Here is a 21,399-nt window from a genome sequence, read left to right as displayed (position 1 = left end):
GTCTCCCATCACCACACACCCAGAACCTCCTACAGCAGTGTCTCCCATCACCACACACCCAGAACTCCTACAGCACAGTGTCTCCCATCACCACACACCCAGAACCTCCTACAGCACAGTGTCTCCCATCACCACACACCCAGAACTCCTACAGTGGTATCTCCCATCACTGTACATCCAGAACCTCCTTCAGCAGTGTCTTCTGTCAACACATACCCAGAACCTCCTATAAAACAGTGTCTCCCATCACCTCCTACAGCACAGTGTCAAACTGGGGTGCTGGTTTGGAAACTGTGGCTTGGAGGGGAGAGCGCCCCCTGCTGGTTCACCAGCACCACTGAGGTCTGACAGTACTGACCCGGCCCAGTCCACCCGGATCTGGCTTACAGGGTGGGAAATCTGCCGAAAGGTCAAAGGCATTTTGCTCTGTCCGGAACACAAACCACAACTCTGGAAACAAGCTGTTGGTTTTTCTTTTTTTTTACTGTATATCGTTAAGACAAGGCTGGCAGTTGGTGGTTTCATTACACATTAAAAAAATAAAAAATGATACACAGTAAGAGATAACGAGAATTCCACAAGGTGAGAAAAACAAAAGGAGAGAAAAAAAAATAAATCTAACTAAAACGTCACCTGGTAACCACCCCATGGTCCTGATCCAATGGCAGGTCTTGTTATTGAGCACCCTCTGTGCTGTAGCCAATCAGCAAGGACGGTGTTGGCCGTTTATCTCTACAGCACCGCCCATTTTCTCCGTATGGAATTTCAACATTATTTCCCATGCGCTTGGGCACAGGGCAGAGGCAGGGAGGAGTGGAGAGCGCGAGGAGAGAGACCCTGTTATTCCTTTCAAAGGAACCTGGTAGCCCGGAAAACTACAGCTCATGACTTGGCCGTATCCGCGATTGTTCCAGAGAGAGGAAAGGGACTGGAGAACTGGATCAATAGAGAAGACAAATCCAGGTCAGATTCCTGTAAAAGAGAGCTGACATCTTTGTTTACCCTTCTCTCAGTAGGTCATGTCCTTGCTCTCCAGGAGGGGACACCCTCTCTCTCTCTCTAAGTCATGTCCTTGCTCTCCAGGAGGGGGCGCTCTCTCTCACTAGGTCATGTCCTTGCTCTCCAGGAGGGGGCGTCCCCTCTCTCACTAGGTCATGTCCTTGCTCTCCAGGAGTGGGCGCCCTCTCTCTCACTAGGTCATGTCCTTGCTCTCCAGGAGGGGGCGCCCTCTCTCTCTCACTAGGTCATGTCCTTGCTCTCCAGGAGGGGGCGTCCCCTCTCTCACACTAGGTCATGTCCTTGCTCTCCAGGAGGGGGTGTCCCCTCTCTCACTAGGTCATGTCCTTGCTCTCCAGGAGGGAGCGTCCCCTCTCTCACACTAGGTCATGTCCTTGCTCTCCAGGAGGGGGCGTCCCCTCTCTCACTAGGTCATGTCCTTGCTCTCCAGGAGGGGGCACCCTCTCTCTCTCTCCCCTGCTCCCTAGTTGATGTAGATGCGGTGGAAGTCGTTGGCGCCAAAGGCGGCGTTGCACTTGGGGCACTTCCTCTGGCGCGTGTCGTAGCGCGTCTTCAGACACTCATAACAGAAGACGTGGAAACACTTGGTCAGCACCGTCTCCTTGTCGCGAGTGTTGCAGCACGGACAGCGCAGCTTGGCCTGGGGGGGGAGGGTGAGAGGGAGAGAGAGTGGGGTTATTGAGGCCCCCGAGAGAGCAGTACCCCGGCAGTACTCCGACAACACTCCTGCTGCCCAGAGAAGCAGGCACAGGAGAGGGGCAGGGGGACATAGAGGAGACTGTGGTTGCACACCGCCGGCTCCGAGCTGCAGGGAGAAATGGGATTCGTCAGCCAGACTCCTCCCACCTTTCCTCCACACCCACCTCCCAGTCACTGGAGCAGAGCCTCTCCCACTCCAGCCCTGACACTCCCACTGGAGTTCCGGGTCTAAAAGTCCAGCCCTGACACTCCCAGTAGAGCTCTTGGTCTCCCAGTGGAGTTCCCAGTCTCCCTGTCCCTCTCACCTTGTACTGGTTGATTTCCTCCTGCAGGATTTCATCAGCGTCCGTGTAGACCTCCACCTTCTTCTGCTTCTCCAGCTTGCGGCGCAGCCGAGACAAGTCCTCCTGCAGACAGACAGACAGGGGGTCAAGGGTCAGGGGTCAGAGGACATGAGCTCCAGTACTTGGTGTTTTACAGCCAGCGAGTACCTGTGCCCTCTTCAGGTTGAAGGACTCCCTCTCTCGGGCGCTGCGATTGTCAGACACAGAGTTCTGAATCTCCTTCAGCTTGGCTTGCGTGTGTTCTAACTGCACCTTCAGATCCTCCGCCAACTGGGCGGCTTCCACTGCCTGAGAGAAAGGGGTTAATACACACACTGACTGGACACTCCAGTACATTAACACTGCACTGAGAGAGAGGGGTTCATACAGACACACTGACTGACTGGACACTCAGGTACATTAACACTGCACTGAGAGAGAGGGGTTAATACAGACACACTGACTGACTGGACACTCCAGTACATTAACACTGCACTGAGAGAGAGGGGTTAATACAGACACACTGACTGACTGGACACTCCAGTACATTAACACTGCACTGAGAGAGAGGGGTTCATACAGACACACTGACTGACTGGACACTCCAGTACATTAACACTGCACTGAGAGAGAGGGGTTCATACAGACACACTGACTGACTGGACACTACAGGACATTAACACAAAAGCAGTACAAGACAGTCTCTTGGTACCTTCCTCTTGTTGAGCTCCAAGGCCTGTGTCCTCAGCCCCAGCTCCTTCTCCAGGCTGGCCAGGGTGCTCTGTAACACCCCCTCCTTCTCCTCCAGCTTCTGTACCGCTAGCAGCTGGGCGTCCACCTGCGAAACACGAGATCAGGGGGAGAGGAGACAGAGACAGCCTCGTGAGAGCAGATACCCCACCCAGACTTCCTCAGTCAGCACAAGAGCTGGGCAGTGGAGTGGGAGTCGTGACGTGCAGCCCGGCGCCTCTCACCTGTGTCTTCAGGGTGAGCACCTGCTCGGCCAGCTCCTCCTTCTCCTCGCGCAGCAGCTTGTAGATCTGGTTGGATTTGATCCTCTCGCTCATCAGCTTGAAGTTGGCGTCGTCCTTCTCCCTCAGCTGCTGCATTAGCCTGATGTTCTGCTCCTGCATGTCTTCAAACGCCTGGCCTGTGACATCCATCTCACTGAGGAGAGCCTCCTCCTCCTAGTACAGCAGAGAGAGGGGTTCATACAGACACACTGACTGACTGGACACTCCAGTACATTAACACTGCACTGAGAGAGAGGGGTTCATACAGACACACTGACTGACTGGACACTCCAGTACATTAACACTGCACTGAGAGAGAGGGGTTCATACAGACACACTGACTGACTGGACACTCCAGTACATTAACACTGCACTGAGAGAGAGGGGTTCATACAGACACACTGACTGGACACTCCAGTACATTAACACTGCACTGAGAGAGAGGGGTTCATACAGACACACTGACTGGACACTCCAGTACATTAACACTGCACTGAGAGAGAGGGGTTCATACAGACACACTGACTGACTGGACACTCCAGTACATTAACACTGCACTGAGAGAGAGGGGTTCATACAGACACACTGACTGGACACTCCAGTACATTAACACTGCACTGAGAGAGAGGGGTTCATACAGACACACTGACTGGACACTCCAGTACATTAGCACTGCACTGAGAGAGTTGGAGACAGTAAAATGCAGAAACAGAAATTTAACAGTGACTGGCAGAAGTGTTATGAACGATGTACCTGCTTGGTGGCAGTGAGTTTTTTCTGCAGGTGTTCAATCTGTTCCTCGGCCACTCGGATCTTCCTCAAGGCGTCTTCATCTGCCAGCTTCTTACTGTCCTTCCTCTCCTTCTCCTCCAGCTCGCGGATGCGAACCCGCAGCTCCTCAACCTAAGAGAGAGAGAGGGATTAATACAGACACACTGACTGACTGGACACTCCAGTACATTAACACTGCACTGAGAGAGAGGGGTTCATACAGACACACTGACTGACTGGACACTCCAGTACATTAACACTGCACTGAGAGAGAGGGGTTAATACAGACACACTGACTGACTGGACACTCCAGTACATTAACACCACTGAGAGAGAGGGGTTCATACGGATATGTGAACACAATCTCTTACCTCAGCCTTGGATTTCCTCTCAGCAGCCATCAGCTGTACCTTGTCTCTCTGCTCCTTGGGTGCAGACTTATACATGTCCAGCAGCAACTTCATCTCCTTCTGGCTCTCCTGGGCTTTCCTGACCCAGAGAAAGAGAGGTTGATACAGACCCATGGTCCGGCTGGACACTGCAGGGAAGCACTAATGAGTAACAGCTAAGAAATAATTCTGACACGGAAGTTGACTGTCAGGTGACTGTCCCGAATATCTGAGAGGAATGTAGTATTGTGCCTTAAACAGAAGTGGAGTTGAAGAGCTCTGACCTCTTGAACATGCCCCCTACCCACCCTGTAACATCAGTCACAGGCGTCCTACTCACTTCAGCAGCGGTGATGAGCTCTGACCTCTTGAACATGCCCCCTACCCACCCTGTAACGTCAGTCACAGGCGTCCTACTCACTTCAGCAGCGGTGATGAGCTCTGACCTCTTGAACATGCCCCCTACCCACCCTGTAACATCAATCACAGGCGTCCTACTCACTTCAGCTCGGCCCTCAGCAGCTTGAGTGTGTCAGAGTCCTTCCTCTTGAGCTCCTCGCTGCGCTGGCGCTCCCGCTCCCTCTCGCGCTCCCTCTCCCTCTCGCGCTCCCGCTCAGCCTCCCTCTCCCTCTCCCGGGCCCGCTGCCGCTCCAGCTCGCGCCGCCGCTCCTCCTCCTCCTCCTGGTCCTCCTCCTCCTCCTTCTTCACCTCAACACCCCCCTCGCTCACTGTGTCCTCCAGGCCCGGGCCAGCCTCCCCACTCTGACAGCGCAGCTGAGACGGAGGGAGGGGAACATGGTCAAACAGACACCATTCCCTAAAACTTACCAGTTTCCTCCCAGAGAGGTAGAGGCAGAGATGCACTTTCTCCTGCACTCTGGGATTAGACAAACATTCCTCCCTAAATTAACAACTCTGATCCCAGAATTCACACACCTGCCAGAATCAGAACAGCTCCCAATCCTACTGGGGGAGGAAACTCCATAAAGCTGCAGCCTAGTATATGATCTCCTGCCATAACCTGAGGAACAGACAGCGAATCTGTCTCTCAGTAGTAATAATAATAATAATAATAATAATAATAATAATACAGTGTGTGATCTCCTGTCCCAGCCTGAGGAACAGACAGTGAGCCTGTCTCTCAATAATAATAATAATAATAATAATAATAATAATAATAATACGGTGTGTGATCTCCTGTCCCAACCTGAGGAACAGACACTGACTATCAATATTATTATTATTGATAGTGATCCTCTGTAACACCCTGTAAAATAAAAACAATAATAGAACCCCTTCCAAACGTGACATTTACAGAAACAAAGAAAGCAAACAAAGACATTTCTCCGATGACGAAGGAACATGCAAACTCCATACAAAAAGTATGTCTCATTGGAATGGCATCATGAGGCAGTATCCCTCCCTAACACACTGCTTGTTATCTTCAAATAAAGAAGAGATCTGCTCACAAACACATTAAGCAGAGAGGAGCCGATGCACACCTTGCCAATTTCAACTTGTGTCTCCCTCAGCTTCCTCTTGTATCTCTGCACATCGCCCTTCAGCTGGTGGTTGTGGTTCTGGAGGCTGCTGATCAGGTGGCGCATCTCCCTATTAATGGGACCTGTGACACCATCACACCAAGGAAACATAGTGAGACACAGTGACAGCTAGAGAAAGAGCGAGACACAGCGACGCACACACGCCCGCACGCGCACGCACACGCCTGCACAGTGACAGCAAAAGAAAGAGCGAGACACAGCGGCGCACGCGCACACACACACACACACACACACACAGAGTGACAGAGCGAGACAGAGCGAGACAGAGCGAGACAGAGCGAGACAGAGCGAGACAGAGCGGCACACACGCACACAGAGAGGAAGAGCCAGACACACTGGCACGAGAGGTGAGAGTCACAGGGCGGGAAGTGAGGAGTGAGAAGGAAGAGAGAGTTATCTCCTCTTCCTTCTCACCCAAAACACAAAGGAAAAATCTTTGCCTGCTTTGTCAATTTAAAAAAAGCATTTGACTCGATTCGACATGAAAGATTTGTTTTATAAACAACTCCAAAGTGGCATAGGGGGTAAAGTGTACGACAATTAAATTAAAGCCAGTCCTCAGGGAAACAGGTACATATTCACAGTGAACAACAACACTTTGGAGCACTCATCCAGCTACACATATCTCGGTCTCACCATCAGCTCTTCTGGGAGTTTTGACCTGGCAGTGAAGGCACTGAGGGAGAAGGCACTCAGGGCTTTGTATGCAATAAGAAGGCGGCCCTTCAACATCAACCCACCAACAAGAATCTGGCTCCAAATATTTGAAAGTGTAATCAAACCCACTGCCCTATACGGCAGTGAAGTGTGGGGTCCCCTCACAGACCAGGATTATACTCAATTGGACAAACATCCCACAGAAACACCCACAGAGAAAAACACCTAACAACAGGTGCAGGGCCGAATTAGGCCAATACCCACTATCAATAAAAATACAGAAGAGAGCATTAAAGTATTGGCTACACCTAAAAAACAGTGACCAAAATTCCTACCACTACAAAGCCCTGCTGAGCCAAGAGCTGAGCCCAAAACAGAGCCCCCTGAGCCAGCTGGTCCTGAGGCTCACTGGCCCGAGCCACACCGACACCAGCCAGCCTCAGGACAGCACTGCTAGAGCACCACAACCCAGACTCAACCACATCACAGCACAGATCAAACAGCAATATCTCACACACTGGGACACACACACACAAACACAACATCAACTGGAATGCTACAGAACCCTAAACAGACAATACACACTAGCCAAATATTTGACCAAGATAAGAAACAGCAAACAGAAACAGACCCTGACGAAGTACAGGCTCAGTGACCACAGCCTGGCCATAGAAACTGGGCAACACAGGCAGACCTGGCTGCCCAGAGAGGACAGGCTGTGCTCCCACTGCCAGCGGGGAGAAATAGAGACAGAGGTGCACTTCCTACCACACTGTGACAGATACTCTGGGATTAGAGAAACATTCTTCCCTAACTTCAGAAATCTAGTCCAAGAGTTCCCACACCTGCCAGAATCACAACAGGTCCCAATCCTACTGGGAGAGGGAGGAGGGAACTTAGTTGAACTGGCAGCCCAGTATGTGATCTCCTGTCACAGCCTGAGGAACAGTGAGCCTGTCTCCCAATAATTCTCCCTATGTTTACAGTATATGTAAATATTTTATGATATGTCTCTGTTGTAAACATCTGTAGATTTTTTTTGTTTTGTTTCATGTTAATTTTATTTTTATTTGCTATGGCAACACTGATTGTACTCATCGGTCATGCCAATAAAGCATTTTGAATTGAGTTGAATGGAATTGAAGTTATATGCTCAGTGAGACAGTGAGAGGTGAGACTGTACCTGCTTGTTCATTGGCTGCCAGGTTCTGCTCAAACTCAATCCTCAGCATCTCGTACTCCTTCCTGACCTGTGCAAGAGTGTCCTCCAACTGGATCACCTCTGTGCGTAGCTTCTTCTGGAGAGATAGCTCATCACTCTGTGAGAGAGAGGGGGTTAATACAGACACACTGACTGAGTAATGTACTACACTACATTAACACTGCACTGAGAGAGAGGGGTTAATACAGACACACTGACTGACTGAACACTCCAGTACATTAACACTGCACTGAGAGAGAGGGGTTCATACAGACACACTGACTGAGTAATGTACTACACTACATTAACACTGCACTGAGAGAGAGGGGTTAATACAGACACACTGACTGACTGGACACTCCAGTACATTAACACTGCACTGAGAGAGAGGGGTTCATACAGACACACTGACTGACTGGACACTCCAATACATTAACACTGCACTGAGAGAGAGGGGTTCATACAGACACACTGACTGACTGGACACTCCAGTACATTAACACTGCACTGAGAGAGAGGGGTTAATACAGACACACTGACTGACTGGACACTCCAGTACATTAACACTGCACTGAGAGAGAGGGGTTCATACAGACACACTGACTGACTGGACACTCCAGTACATTAACACTGCACTGAGAGAGAGGGGTTCATACAGACACACTGACTGACTGGACACTCCAATACATTAACACTGCACTGAGAGAGAGGGGTTAATACAGACACACTGACTGGACACTCCAGTACATTAACACTGCACTGAGAGAGAGGGGTTAATACAGACACACTGACTGACTGGACACTCCAGTACATTAACACTGCACTGAGAGAGAGGGGTTCATACAGACACACTGACTGACTGGACACTCCAGTACATTAACACTGCACTGAGAGAGAGGGGTTCATACAGACACACTGACTGACTGGACACTCCAGTACATTAACACTGCACTGAGAGAGAGGGGTTAATACAGACACACTGACTGGACACTCCAGTACATTAACACTGCACTGAGAGAGAGGGGTTCATACAGACACACTGACTGACTGGACACTCCAGTACATTAACACTGCACCGAGAGAGAGGGGTTCATACAGACACACTGACTGGACACTACAGGACATTTACATGCCTACCAGCAGCCAGGGAAGGAGACAGAAAAACAGGATGTACCTCCATGTGTTCGATCTGTCGCAGGTGGGCATTCTTGGTGGTCAGCAACAGGGCACGAGCTTCATCCAGCTGGGTCTTCACTTGCAGCGACTCATTATACAGCAGAGAGAACTGAGACTGCAGACACTTGAACTCAGGGGTCTCCTTCACCACCTCTTCTGGGATATTCCTAAGGTCCATCTGGAGAAAGAGAGGGGTTAATACAGACACGCCGACTGACTGGACACTACAGTACACTAACACTTCTGTGAGAGAGAGAACATATAAAGAATACCTTCAATTTTTCATTCTCCCTCACAGCCTCCTGGAGCTCCTGTTGCAGTTTCTCCAGCTCGGCCATGCGGCTGTTGGCCAGCTCCTGGTTCTGTTCCAACTCTGCATTCAGCATCTCAAACTACAAACAGAAAACACTCTGTCTCACAGAGACATGGGGACACACACACATCGTCTCACAGAGACATAGAGGATCCAAAGGAGACACAGAGAAACACACTGTCCCCCAGTTTGTTTGTCCCTCTCAGGTTGTCTCTGTCTCTCATTCCCGTGTCTCACTGTTCACGAACTCTTTACCTTCTGGATGTTGAGGGTGATCTGTCCCCCAGGAAGACCTCCAGAGCGCCCCGAGGTGTAGTACCCAGAGTTCAGCTGAAACACAAGTCAATGAATATCATCACACAGAGAGCAACTTCCTCCAGCAGGAGTCACAGTGTCCTATAGGGACTGCAGACTGCGGGGCTCACAGTGTCCTGTAGGGACTGCAGACTGCAGGGGTCACGGTGTCCTGTAGGGACTGCAGACTGCAGGGGTCACGGCGTCCTGTAGGGACTGCAGACTGCAGGGGTCACGGCGTCCTGTAGGGACTGCAGACTGCAGGGGTCACGGCGTCCTGTAGGGACTGCAGACTGCAGGGGTCACGGCGTCCTGTAGGGACTGCAGACTGCGGGGGCTCACAGTGTCCCATAGGGACTGCAGACTGCAGGGGTCACGGCGTCCTGTAGGGACTGCAGACTGCAGGGGTCACGGTGTCCCGTAGGGACTGCAGACTGCGGGGGCTCACAGTGTCCCGTAGGGGTCAGACTGCGGGGGCTCACAGTGTCCCGTAGGGCTCACAGTGTCCCGTAGGGGTCAGACTGGGGGAGGGGGGTCACAGTGTCCCGTAGGGGTCAGACTGCAGGGGCTCACAGTGTCCCGTAGGGCTCACAGTGTCCCGTAGGGGTCAGACTGCGGGGGCTCACAGTGTCCCGTAGGGCTCACAGTGTCCCGTAGGGGTCAGACTGGGGGAGGGGGGTCACAGTGTCCCGTAGGGGTCAGACTGGGGGAGGGGGGTCACAGTGTCCTGTGACAAAGGATTGTTTGTACCTGTTCCAGGGCCTCGGCAAGGTGCTTGTTTAATTTTTGTTCCCTCTTCCTCAGTTTCTCGATGTCCCACTGCAGGTCCTCTACTGTCGTTTCCATCTCTGACACCTTTGTCTCCGAAGATGAAACCTTGTCCACCAGCTCATTATACTGAGAAGAGAGACACACTGACTGACTGGACACTCCAGTACATTAACACTGCACTGAGAGAGAGGGGTTAATACAGACACACTGACTGACTGGACACTCCAGTACATTAACACTGCACTGAGAGAGAGGGGTTCATACAGACACACTGACTGACTGGACACTCCAGTACATTAACACTGCACTGAGAGAGAGGGGTTCATACAGACACACTGACTGACTGGACACTCCAGTACATTAACACTGCACTGAGAGAGAGGGGTTCATACAGGCACACACTGCTGTACCTCGAGAGACATCTTGTGGTGGCGGCCCTGCAGACAGTTGGCCAGATCCTGCAGTCTGAGGTTCTCCTCCAGCAGGGACTGACTGAGAGACAGCGCCTCTCGCTGGCTGTCGTCCTCAGCCACTGGAGCGGCACAGAGAGAGGGGGGGTTAGTGTGTGGCCTGCCTGGGGCGTGGCCAGTGTCCCGTGCGCGGCACGCGGCGCGGCGGGTACCTGCGGCCTGCACACGCCGGCACAGGCTCTCGATGCGACGATGCAGCCTGTCGAACACCGCGACCATTTTGGCCACCGCGGACTTGCTGAACTCCATCCTGCCCTGCAGCTGCAGCTCCAGCTCCTCCGCGCTGCTGCTGCCCAGAGAGGACAGGAACTCCTGCGCGCTGTCACTCAGGCCAGCGGGGGGAGACGCAGGGCCTACTGAGGGAGACAGTCACTGAGAGAGAGACAGCGAGAGAACTGACGAAGTACAGGCTCAGTGACCACAGCCTGGCCGTAGAAACTGGGCGACACAGGCAGACCTGGCTGCCCAGAGAGGACAGGCTGTGCTCCCACTGCCAGCGGGGAGAAATAGAGACAGAGGTGCACTTCCTACTGCACTGCGACAGATACTCTGGGATTAGAGAAACATTCTTCCCTAAATTCAGAAATCTAATCCCAGAGTCCCCACATCTGCCAGAACCACAACGGGTCCCAATCCTACTGGGAGGGGGAGGAGGGAACTCAGTGGAACTGGCAGCCTAGTATGTGATCTCCTGTCACAGCCTGAGGAACAGTGAGTCTGTTTCCCAGTAATGCTCAATATGTTTACAGTATATGTACATATTTTATGATATGTCTTTGTTTTGTTTCATGTTAATTTGATTAATTTTATTTGCTTTGGCAACACTGATTGTAACTATCGGTCATGCAAATAAAGCCCCTTGAATTGAACTGAAATTGAACTGAGAGAGACAGTGAGACAGACAGACACTGAGACTTGGAGGGTCAGTGTAGACTCACACCACGGCTCTGGATAACACACTAATACTGCACTGACAAAGAGGGAAGCAGCCTGAACTAGCAGCTCTGCACAAGTGGCGGACAGCACTGCCAGGTCAAGCAGCTCCGCTTTGTGGTGGGTGCTGTGCTCGCTGAACCTGGCCAAACCCTCAAGCCCCCATGCCCCCAAACCCCCACGGGCCTGTCCTGTCCCGTCTAAGAACTGGCGATGGGACTCACCCGACTCACCCCCGTCCTGCTCCAGCTCCGCCGCCTCGGCCTGCTCCTCCCCCGGAGCCTGGGGCTGGAGTTCGGAGCCCTCCCCCTCCGGCTGCCCCTCTTCCAGGACTGGCACTGGCGCAGAGTCCAGTCCGGGGGCTGGTGCTGGGGCTGGAGCCGGAGTGGAGGCACAGGCCGGGGCCGGGGGCGTTTCGGTGTCCAGACGCTGCAGCAGGAACTGCACGTTGTCATCCAGCTGTGCGAAGAGGAAGAGGAAGAGGAAGATGCACGCAGTCACCTCTGTTCCTGCAGCCGGATTGAAAGCTCCAACCTGCCCTGCTAGCCTTCTGTTTCTTTGTTCAGTAGTATAGAATGTATTTATCACCTGTTATTTGTGTCTAACCTGCCAGGTGTGTGTCTGTGTCTGGGCTCAGAGCTCCAGACCCCCAGGGGCAGTGAGCAGGTGTGCGCTGACTCGTGCGCTCTGGCCAGCTCGTCGTTACACACATCACAGGTAACACAGACCCCTGGGGTTCCAGCGTGGGCGCCCCAGAGTCAGTACCTGGCCCCAGTGTCAGTACCTGGCCCCAGTGTCAGCGTGTGGGCGCCCACGCTGGAACGCTAGTGTCAGTACCTGGCCCCAGTGTCAGTGTGTGGGCGCACCAGTGTCAGTACCAGACCCCAGTGTCAGTACCTGGCTCCAGTGTCAGTGTGTGGATGCTCCAGTGTCAGTGTGTGGGCACCTCAGTGTCAGTACCAGACCCCCAGTGTCAGTACCTGGCTCCAGTATCTGTTGACGATGAGCAGAGTGGTGTCGTCGGTGGCCTGTCTCTTCTCCAGCTTCTCGATTCGCTCCCGCAGCTCGTCCTCCAGCGCCTGTCTCTGCTCCAGCCGCTCGCACAGCTTCTTGTTCTTGAACTGCAGCACCTTCATGTCCATCTCCTCCTGCACAGGCAAGGGCACGCGGGGTCAGAGGGAACAAGCCCGGCTCCACTCCTAGACAGGGGGTGTACTAACACTGGGGACTGCGCCCCAGCGCGGGGCGACACTCGGGACTGCGCCCCAGAGCGCGGCGACACTCGGGACTGCGCCCCAGCGCGGGGCGTGTGTGGGGTCCACACTCGGGACTGCGCCCCAGAGCGCGGCGACACTCGGGACTGCGCCCCAGCGCGGGGCGACACTCGGGACTGCGCCCCAGCGCGGGGCGACACTCGGGACTGCGCCCCAGAGCGCGGCGACACTCGGGACTGCGCCCCAGCGCGGGGCGTGTGTGGGGTCCACACTCGGGACTGCGCCCCAGAGCGCGGCGACACTCGGGACTGCGCCCTAGCGCGGGGCGACACTCGGGACTGCGCCCTAGCGCGCGGCGTGTGGGGGGTCCACACTCGGGACTGCGCCCCAGCGCGCGGCGACACTCGGGACTGCGCCCCAGCGCGGGGCGACACTCGGGACTGCGCCCTAGCGCGCGGCGTGTGGGGGGTCCACACTCGGGACTGCGCCCCAGCGCGGGGCGACACTCGGGACTGCGCCCCAGCGCGCGGCGACACTCGGGACTGCGCCCTAGCGCGCGGCGTGTGGGGGGTCCACACTCGGGACTGCGCCCCAGCGCGCGGCGACACTCGGGACTGCGCCCCAGCGCGGGGCGACACTCGGGACTGCGCCCTAGCGCGCGGCGTGTGGGGGGTCCACACTCGGGACTGCGCCCCAGCGCGGGGCGACACTCGGGACTGCGCCCCAGCGCGCGGCGACACTCGGGACTGCGCCCCAGAGCGGGGCGTGTGGGGGGTCCACACTCGGGACTGCGCCCCAGCGCGCGGCGACACTCGGGACTGCGCCCTAGCGCGGGGCGACACTCGGGACTGCGCCCCAGCGCGCGGCGACACTCGGGACTGCGCCCCAGAGCGGGGCGTGTGGGGGGTCCACACTCGGGACTGCGCCCCAGCGCGGGGCGACACTCGGGACTGCGCCCCAGAGCGGGGCGTGTGGGGGGTCCACACTCGGGACTGCGCCCCAGCGCGCGGCGACACTCGGGACTGCGCCCTAGCGCGGGGCGACACTCGGGACTGCGCCCTAGCGCGGGGCGACACTCGGGACTGCGCCCCAGAGCGGGGCGTGTGGGGGGTCCACACTCGGGACTGCGCCCCAGAGCGTGGGGGATGCAGGGTGGGAGAAGACAGTGGCTGACCGTAGAGGACACCCCTCCGAGGCGGATGGGCTCGATCAGAGTGGTGGTAGTCTTCTCCTCCCTTTTCCCTTTCTTCTCAGGGGGCCCCGGTGGGCTGTCTCCTCCTCCTGCTCCCCGCTTTCCAGCCCCTGCCCCTGACATGATCACTGACACTGCACGCCTCCTCCTGGCACTCCAAGAGCTACAACACCTGCAGAGACAGAGACGTTTGTACATGACCAGTACATTAACACTGCACTGAGAGAGAGGGGTTCATACAGACACACTGACTGGACACTCCAGTACATTAACACTGCACTGAGAGAGAGGGGTTCATACAGACACACTGACTGGACACTCCAGTACATTAACACTGCACTGAGAGAGAGGGGTTCATGCAGACACACTGACTGGACACTCCAGTACATTAACACTGCACTGAGAGAGAGGGGTTCATACAGACACACTGACTGACTGGACACTCCAGTACATTAACACTGCACTGAGAGAGAGGGGTTAATACAGACACACTGACTGACTGGACACTCCAGTACATTAACACTGCCCTGAGAGAGAGGGGTTCATACAGACACATTGACTGACTGGACACTCCAGTACATTAACACTGCCCTGAGAGAGAGGGGTTAATACAGACACACTGACTGGACACTCCAGTACATTAACACTGCACTGAGAGAGAGGGGTTCATACAGACACACTGACTGACTGGACACTCCAGTACATTAACACTGCACTGACAGAGAAGGGTTATTTAAGACACGGCTTGTACAGAACATTAAGTGTTGGCCAATTTTTTTCAGTAACCTTCAGTTCTTCCACGTCTTCAGCGAAGAGAGATGTGGGTTGATCTGTAAGATTCCTGACAGACACATTTTTTGACAAAACGAACATTTGATATTAGGCAGTGGACCTACTATCCTAGTAGGCGGGTCTTCCTAACGGTGTTCCTGTCCAGTTAGCATGACGGCCGCTGCTAACGTGCCCTCACTCTCCTGCACGACTGCAGTGTGCCCACCGTGAGCCGATCAGCGCTGCGGCGGCTGTTTGGCCCCGATCTCCGCACCCGACACGCAGAGCGATCCGCGTCCTTCTCCGTCTCCTCACCGCTGAGTTGACGTAGGACCTCTAAGGGAGTCACAACAGAGTAAACTGCTAACCTGCGCACGATTTTTTTCACGAAAAGTAATAAATTCACGAAAAGAAAAGTGAACAAACCTCAGCGACTGTGACAGCGGCTCCCACTACAACACATCCTCCCCGTCACCCGGAAGTATATGTCGGACCGGCGCATTTCCGGGTCTCGCTCACGGGAAGAGGTTCCGGAAGCATCACGCAGAGGAAGCTGGGTTTCAGTTGCTGTGGAAACGAGCGAGACGCTCTTGACGCTACCGAAGGGGGTGGAGATGTTATTGTAGTTTAAATGATTAGTGTTTTTATAATATTTAAGCATCGCTAAAGGCTTTTTCATCCTAAACGTTAACCTCAGAATTCTGGGCTAAGATACGTTTTCAGAAAATCATCTTAGAATGAAGGGAGAAGGCCTTTTGACAATGGTAAGACTTCGTCTCAGCGTGGAGCGGTGAGCGTCCCAGCGGGAACCGGCTTTGCTCTGCTTTTGAAAAACAGATAACATTCTGAAAAATGGGTTAACAGCAACACGGCCTGACTATTGTTTTTGTGGGTTTGTTCTCTCTCCTCTCCTATCTTGTCCCACACCTTGTCTCTCCTTGGCTGTTCTATCCTACTCAGTCCCTCTCCTCCCCCCTCCTGTCCTGTCCGTCTCACCCTCTCTCCTCTCCCACTCCCTCTGTCCCTCACCCTCCCTCTCTCTCCTCTCTTTCTCTCCTGTCCCTCTCTCCTCTTTCTCCTGTCCCTCTCTCTTCTGTCCCATTGCCTCTCTCTCCTGTCCCTCTCCTCTCTCTCTCCTGTCCCTCTGTCTCTTCTGTCCCATTGCCTCTCTCTCCTGTCCCTCTCCCCTCTCTCTCCTGTCCCTCTCTCCTCTCTCTCCTGTCCCTCTGTCTCTTCTGTCCCATTGCCTCTCTCTCCTGTCCCTCTCTGCTCCCTCTCCTGTCCCTCTGTCTCTTCTGTCCCATTGCCTCTCTCTCCTGTCCCTCTCTCCTCTCTCTCCTGTCCCTCTGTCTCTTCTGTCCCATTGCCTCTCTCTCCTGTCCCTCTCTGCTCCCTCTCCTGTCCCTCTGTCTCTTCTGTCCCATTGCCTCTCTCTCCTGTCCCTCTCCCTCTCTCTCTCCTATCCCACTCCCTTTGTCCCTCACCCTCTCTCTCCCTCAGTCTTTCTGATAACGCCCTGTCCCCTGTGCTCTTGTCTCTGCAGCCTCGCCCTCTGAAGCCCAGAGTCCTGCTGTGGTGAGTTCAGTCTCCCTCTCCTGCAGCTTGTTCTGCACTATTAAAATGCAGGCTTGTGAGATGGGCTCTGTCCTTATCCTGATGTGATTCAGGTTGGAAACTGGCAGACACAGTTTTGTGCAGTTTGTGTTTCCCTGTAATTCCCCCAAACTGACGTGGTACCAGTTAGGTAAGACCTGAACTGGACAGAGATGTTATTAAGCCTGCTGTGTTTATGGGAGCTCCCTTCCCAATGATGGCTTATAAGACAAACACACCTGACAGCAGCTACATGACCCTGCAACTCACAGCTTGCAACCCACTGAAGGGACACTCCTGGGAAAGCTGAGGATGCTGCTGGAAGAGGTGTTAGTGGGGCCAGTAGGGGGCGCTCACCCCAACGTCTGTGTGGGTCCTAATGCCCCAGTGTAGTGACAAGGACACTATACTGTAAAAAGGCGCCATCCTTCTGATGAGACATGAAACCGAGGTCCTGACTCTCTGTGGTCATTAAAAATCCCAGGGTGTTTCTCGAGAAGAGTAAGGGTGTAACCCTGGCGTCCTGGCCAAATTTCTCATTGGCCCTTACCAGTCATGGCCTCCTAATAACCCCCCTCTCTGAACTGGCTTCATCACTCTGCTCTCCTCCACACTGAGAGCTGGTGTGTGTGAGCAGACTGGAGCATCATCCAGGAGAGGAGACCCCATTACCTGTAAAGAGCTTTGAGTGGAGTGTCCAGAAAAGCGCTATAAAGGTGTGAGATTATTATTATTATATGATTATTATTACATCTTGGACGGGTAGTTATTGCTGAGATCCCTGCAGGGTAGCTGATGCCGTGGGGCGCAGGGTCGCCCCAGCAGTGTGGTCAGGGCAGTCAGTGACTCCGGCCGTCTGTGTGCAGGGCAGACCTCAGCTACGCCGACATGGAGGAGGTGGAGGCGGCGCAGACGACAGAGGAGCTGCAGAGGTCAGACCCAGAGCCTCCATACGTGCGTTACCGGTCCGATTTCACCCGCCGCGGCGCTTTCGTAAGGGCCTCGCAGTGGCAGGGATGCTCAGCTGAGCCGCCAGTGCAGTGTGAACTCTCTCCTCTGGCTCTCTCTCCCTCAGAGCGCTGGGCAGGGCGCTGGCTCTGCAGCTGTCCCGGCCCAGTGACAGCATCCTGGCCGACATGTACCTGTACGCTGTGCTGTTCTGCAGAGAGAGGCAGTTTAACAGGGAGCAGACCTCAGTGCTGGTGTCCATCGTCAGAGCCCTGCATCTCGCCAATACCGGTAATCACAGCACTGTGACCCCACAGTGCCACTGTCTGTAACCCCACACTGCCGCTATGTGTGACCCTACACTGTAACCCCGCACTGCCGCTGTGTGTGACCCCACACTGTAACCCCGCACTGCCGCTGTGTGTAACCCCACACTGTAACCCCGCACTGCCGCTGTGTGTGACCCCACACTGTAACCCCGCACTGCCGCTGTGTGTGACCCCACACTGCCGCTGTGTGTGACCCCACACTGTAACCCCACACTGCCGCTGTGTTTAACCCCACACTGCCACTGTCTGTAACCCCGCACTGCCGCTGTGTGTGACCCCACACTGTAACCCCGCGCTGCCGCTGTGTGTGACCCTACACTGTAACCCCACACTGTGAAGGAGAAGGAATAGTTGTGTTCTCATATCCTAGTCAGATTGAAAGGGGAGGCAATCCAGAGTGCAACTCTTCATAGCAACAGTAACCTGACTGGTGGACTTTCATTCCAGAGACGCCCCTCAACAACATGGAGCACTGCTTCAACTACTGCACTGAGCTGGTCCTGTGCCACTGCGTCAGGGTCAGTGTGTCTGTCTGTCCCTGTGTCTCACTGCTCTGAGCTGGCTATCTGTCCCTGTGTTTCACTGCTCTGAGCTGTCTGTCTCCGTGTCTCTACCTTGAGCTGTCTGTCTGTCACCGTGTCTCACTGCTCTGAGCTGTCTGTCTCTGTGTCTCACACTCTGAGCTGTCTGTTTCTACCAGGTTACAAGTAGGTAATGTATGTCAGTGTGTTAGCCCACATGTCTGTGTGCTGGGTGTTTAAAAATGATCTGGTGTCTCCCCCTCCCCGCTGTGTCTCTCTCTCCAGCGCCCTCCCTTCAGTATTGACCTCTTCAGCCCAGAGCAGGCCACACAGATCACAGAGTACCTCGTCAACACCTACTTCAGGCACTACGCCCTATACAAGTACACCTTCACTCCCCAGGTGCTGACTGCCTGCAGCTTCTTCTGCCACTTCGCAGACTCACTCTGCCCACCTGTCTGACTGACTGACTACTGATCTGTCTCACACTCTGCCCACCTGTCTGTCTGACTGCTGATCTGTCTCACACTCTGTCCACCTGTCTGACTGACTACTGATCTGTCTCACACTCTGTCCACCTGTCTGACTGACTGCTAATCTGTCTCACACTCTGTCCACCTGTCTGACTGACTGCTAATCTGTCTCACACTCTGTCCACCTGTCTGACTGACTGCTAATCTGTCTCACACTCTGTCCGCCTGTCTGACTGACTGATGATCTGTCTCATATTCTGTCCACCTGTCTGTCTGACTGACTGCTGATCTCTCTCTCACTCTGTCCGCCTGTCTGTCTGCCGGTCTGCCGCCCTCTTGCAGGTGAGATTGGACCTCTCTCTGACCTACTGCGGGATGCCTGAGGCCGAGGCAGTGGACAGTGACTCCCTGGAGCCAGGTACTGGCGCCACGTTGCAGCCCCAGCTCACACTGAGGCCTGTGTGCAGCATGTGGAGTCTTAGTGCCAGCGTTTCCTCTCCACTGTAGAGCACTGCCGTCCCACCCTGGTCCCCGAGGCCAGTGTGTGGACCCCTGAGGGTTTGATCAGGTCGGTAAGCTGATCAGTTCAAGGAAGTCAGGAACAGCCACTCAATCTGAAACATCTCAGCTGTTGTCAGCTCTTAAACCTGCTGGACGGCCCCTGTAAACCACTGCAGGTCATAAACTACAACCCAAAACTTCAGAGCAGGAAAAGAAACTTGCAAATATTCCAGTCAGTCAAATCACGAGCTCAATGAAGGCATCAATTAATTAATTGACTAATCACTTCGTAAAAACTAGCATGTTAACAAGCATTTTAATAAGTTCAGTGAAGTCAGGAATGGGGTGACCCAGAAGACTTTGTGTATTGGGGTGTCCTTTGGCCACCTTTGGGTGGTTGCACCCATACCATGACTGTGTTCCAGGGGCAGGGACTGACGAAGAGAAGGAGACAGCCACAGAGGTCCTGGAATCAACTGCTCACGACGAGGAGATAAAAGACACAGAGGTGGACAGCGCCGCTCTGCTGGACCATACAGGTATTGCATGTTTAAGCAAAACCCTGCCAGATTACAGTGAGCAGCCTTTACCTGGAGCTCAGATGTACACAATAAACCACCAAGCACTCGACAGCAGGCATGAGCACTGCAGTGTCTGGCACCTCAGAAGGCTGACGATCATGGGGTGTGCTCGCTGGGCATTCCCACTGCATCTGGTCTGTGTATGAGATGGAGATCCACGCACCAGTCATTCTCAGTGCTCAAGGATCATCTGTGGCCAGCATTAAAGATCAGACTCTCCTGCATTTAAACTGAAAACATGAAGTGCAGGTTCCCCCAGTTTAAAACTCTTTACAAGAGACCAGGCATCCAGGGAAGAGCTGTTTTAAACATTAGATCAGGGCCAGTTTGCTCTGAGCCAGCTACAGCTACACAGACCCACTGAAGCTGCCTGTGGTTAGCAGCTGGCTAGCACTGCTTTCATATTGCCCTGAACTCTAATGTCCACAGGCAGCCCCGACCTCTCTCTCTCCCTCTTTCTAAACCCCTCCCCCTGGGTGGAGCTAGGCTTTAATCCCTGCCCACTGCTAACAGCCCTGACCTCTCACTCTCTCTCACTCTTTCTAAACCCCTCCCCCTGGGTGGAGCTAGGCTTTAATCCCTGCCCACTGCTAACAGCCCTGACCTCTCACTCTCTCTCACTCTTTCTAAACCCCTCCCGCTGGGTGGAGCTAGGCTTTAATCAATGCCCACTGCTAACAGCCCTGACCTCTCACTCTCTCTCACTCTTTCTAAACCCCTCCCCCTGGGTGGAGCTAGGCTTTAATCCCTGCCCACTGCTAACAGCCCTGACCTCTCACTCTCTCTCACTCTTTCTAAACCCCTCCCCCTGGGTGGAGCTAGGCTTTAATCCCTGTCCAATACTAACACTCCCAACCTCTCACTCACTTTCCCTATTTGTAAACCCCTCCCCCTGGGTGGAGCTAGGCTTTAATCCCTGTGTACTACTAACAGTCCCGACCTCTCACTCGCTCTCCCTATTTGTAAACTCCTCCCCCTGGGTGGAGCTAGGTTTTAATCCCTGTCCACTACTAACAGTCCCAACCTCTCACTCGCTTTCCCCCTTTCCAGGCTTTCCTAGAGTGGAAGGTGGAAGTGAGCTCGTAACTCTGCCCACTGCACATGGTCCTGACCTCTCACTTGCTCTCCCTCTTTCCAAGCCCCTCCCCCTGACTGCCAGAAAGCTCTAATCCCCACCCACTTCACATGGTCCTGATGTCTCATTTGCTCTCCTTCCCTCCAGGCCCCACCCCCTGGGCGGAGCTGAGCCAGATTGTGCAGAGAGAGCTGAGCTCGGAGGTGAGACGGGTGCAGACTGTGCTGGAGCAGCAGCTGAGGGAGAGCACACAGAGGTTGGACAGGAGACTCAGCTCGGTGGAGACACGCCGCGACAAGAAGAAGTAAAACCCAGTGCTGCTGCCCTATTGCAATATTAAAATATCTGTTCCACTGAAGACTGCTGCTGTCTCCTTGAGTACTGGTGTTTCCAGTTACACAGGTCTGTGTAACAGGCTTGCACTCCATATTCCAGACACTGGCAACAAATCCAAGACCACAGGGGGCCAGACCACCACGCCGCAGGTGCTCGGTCATGTGACATTCATGCTGGCCCTGTGCACAGTCGTGCTCATGTCATTGGGTTTGAACTGCTGTAAATTTCCAGCGGTCCAGTAGTGTTGAAAAATTAGTCACACAAGGCTAACAGCTA

The 21,399-nt window shown here is 54.1% G+C and overlaps 2 protein-coding genes across 5 annotated transcripts; one reads left to right on the top strand and one right to left on the bottom strand.

Annotated features, from left to right (window-relative positions):
* Positions 1–464: 464 nt before the first annotated feature.
* Positions 465–15,258, bottom strand: rnf40 (ring finger protein 40). 4 transcript variants are annotated; one of them, XM_088916907.1, is made up of 21 exons: positions 15,193–15,258; positions 14,892–15,102; positions 13,978–14,167; positions 12,570–12,737; positions 11,814–12,048; positions 10,809–11,012; positions 10,597–10,718; positions 10,166–10,312; positions 9,377–9,451; positions 9,081–9,200; positions 8,807–8,986; positions 7,615–7,750; positions 5,715–5,836; positions 4,715–4,986; positions 4,195–4,312; positions 3,806–3,955; positions 3,014–3,226; positions 2,752–2,877; positions 2,208–2,348; positions 2,022–2,123; positions 465–1,657 (listed from the first exon to the last, which is right to left on the bottom strand). In XM_088916907.1, the coding sequence occupies exons 3-21, from the start codon at positions 14,116–14,118 to the stop codon at positions 1,481–1,483; spliced, it is 2,949 nt and encodes a 982-aa protein (XP_088773033.1). In that variant the 5' UTR covers positions 14,119–14,167; positions 14,892–15,102; positions 15,193–15,258; the 3' UTR covers positions 465–1,480. The 4 variants fall into 4 exon arrangements, with proteins under 4 accessions (XP_088773033.1, XP_088773036.1, XP_088773034.1 ...); XM_088916910.1 differs by having other exon boundaries at positions 10,809–11,009; XM_088916908.1 differs by having other exon boundaries at positions 14,993–15,102.
* A 245-nt stretch (positions 15,259–15,503) lies between these two features.
* On the top strand, positions 15,504–21,147 carry cfap119 (cilia and flagella associated protein 119). The gene is made up of 9 exons (XM_088916962.1): positions 15,504–15,530; positions 16,310–16,341; positions 17,226–17,291; positions 17,435–17,598; positions 18,084–18,154; positions 18,443–18,559; positions 18,973–19,048; positions 19,557–19,670; positions 20,935–21,147. The coding sequence occupies exons 1-9, from the start codon at positions 15,504–15,506 to the stop codon at positions 21,093–21,095; spliced, it is 828 nt and encodes a 275-aa protein (XP_088773088.1). The 3' UTR covers positions 21,096–21,147.
* The last annotated feature ends 252 nt before the right edge of the window (positions 21,148–21,399 follow it).

This window comes from Atractosteus spatula, chromosome 5, assembly GCF_055471065.1.
Source record: "Atractosteus spatula isolate fAtrSpa1 chromosome 5, fAtrSpa1.hap1, whole genome shotgun sequence".
Taxonomy (NCBI): domain Eukaryota; kingdom Metazoa; phylum Chordata; class Actinopteri; order Semionotiformes; family Lepisosteidae; genus Atractosteus; species Atractosteus spatula.
The sequence above is the reverse complement of the archived record's forward strand: the minus strand, read 5'-3'. Positions and strand labels throughout refer to the sequence as shown.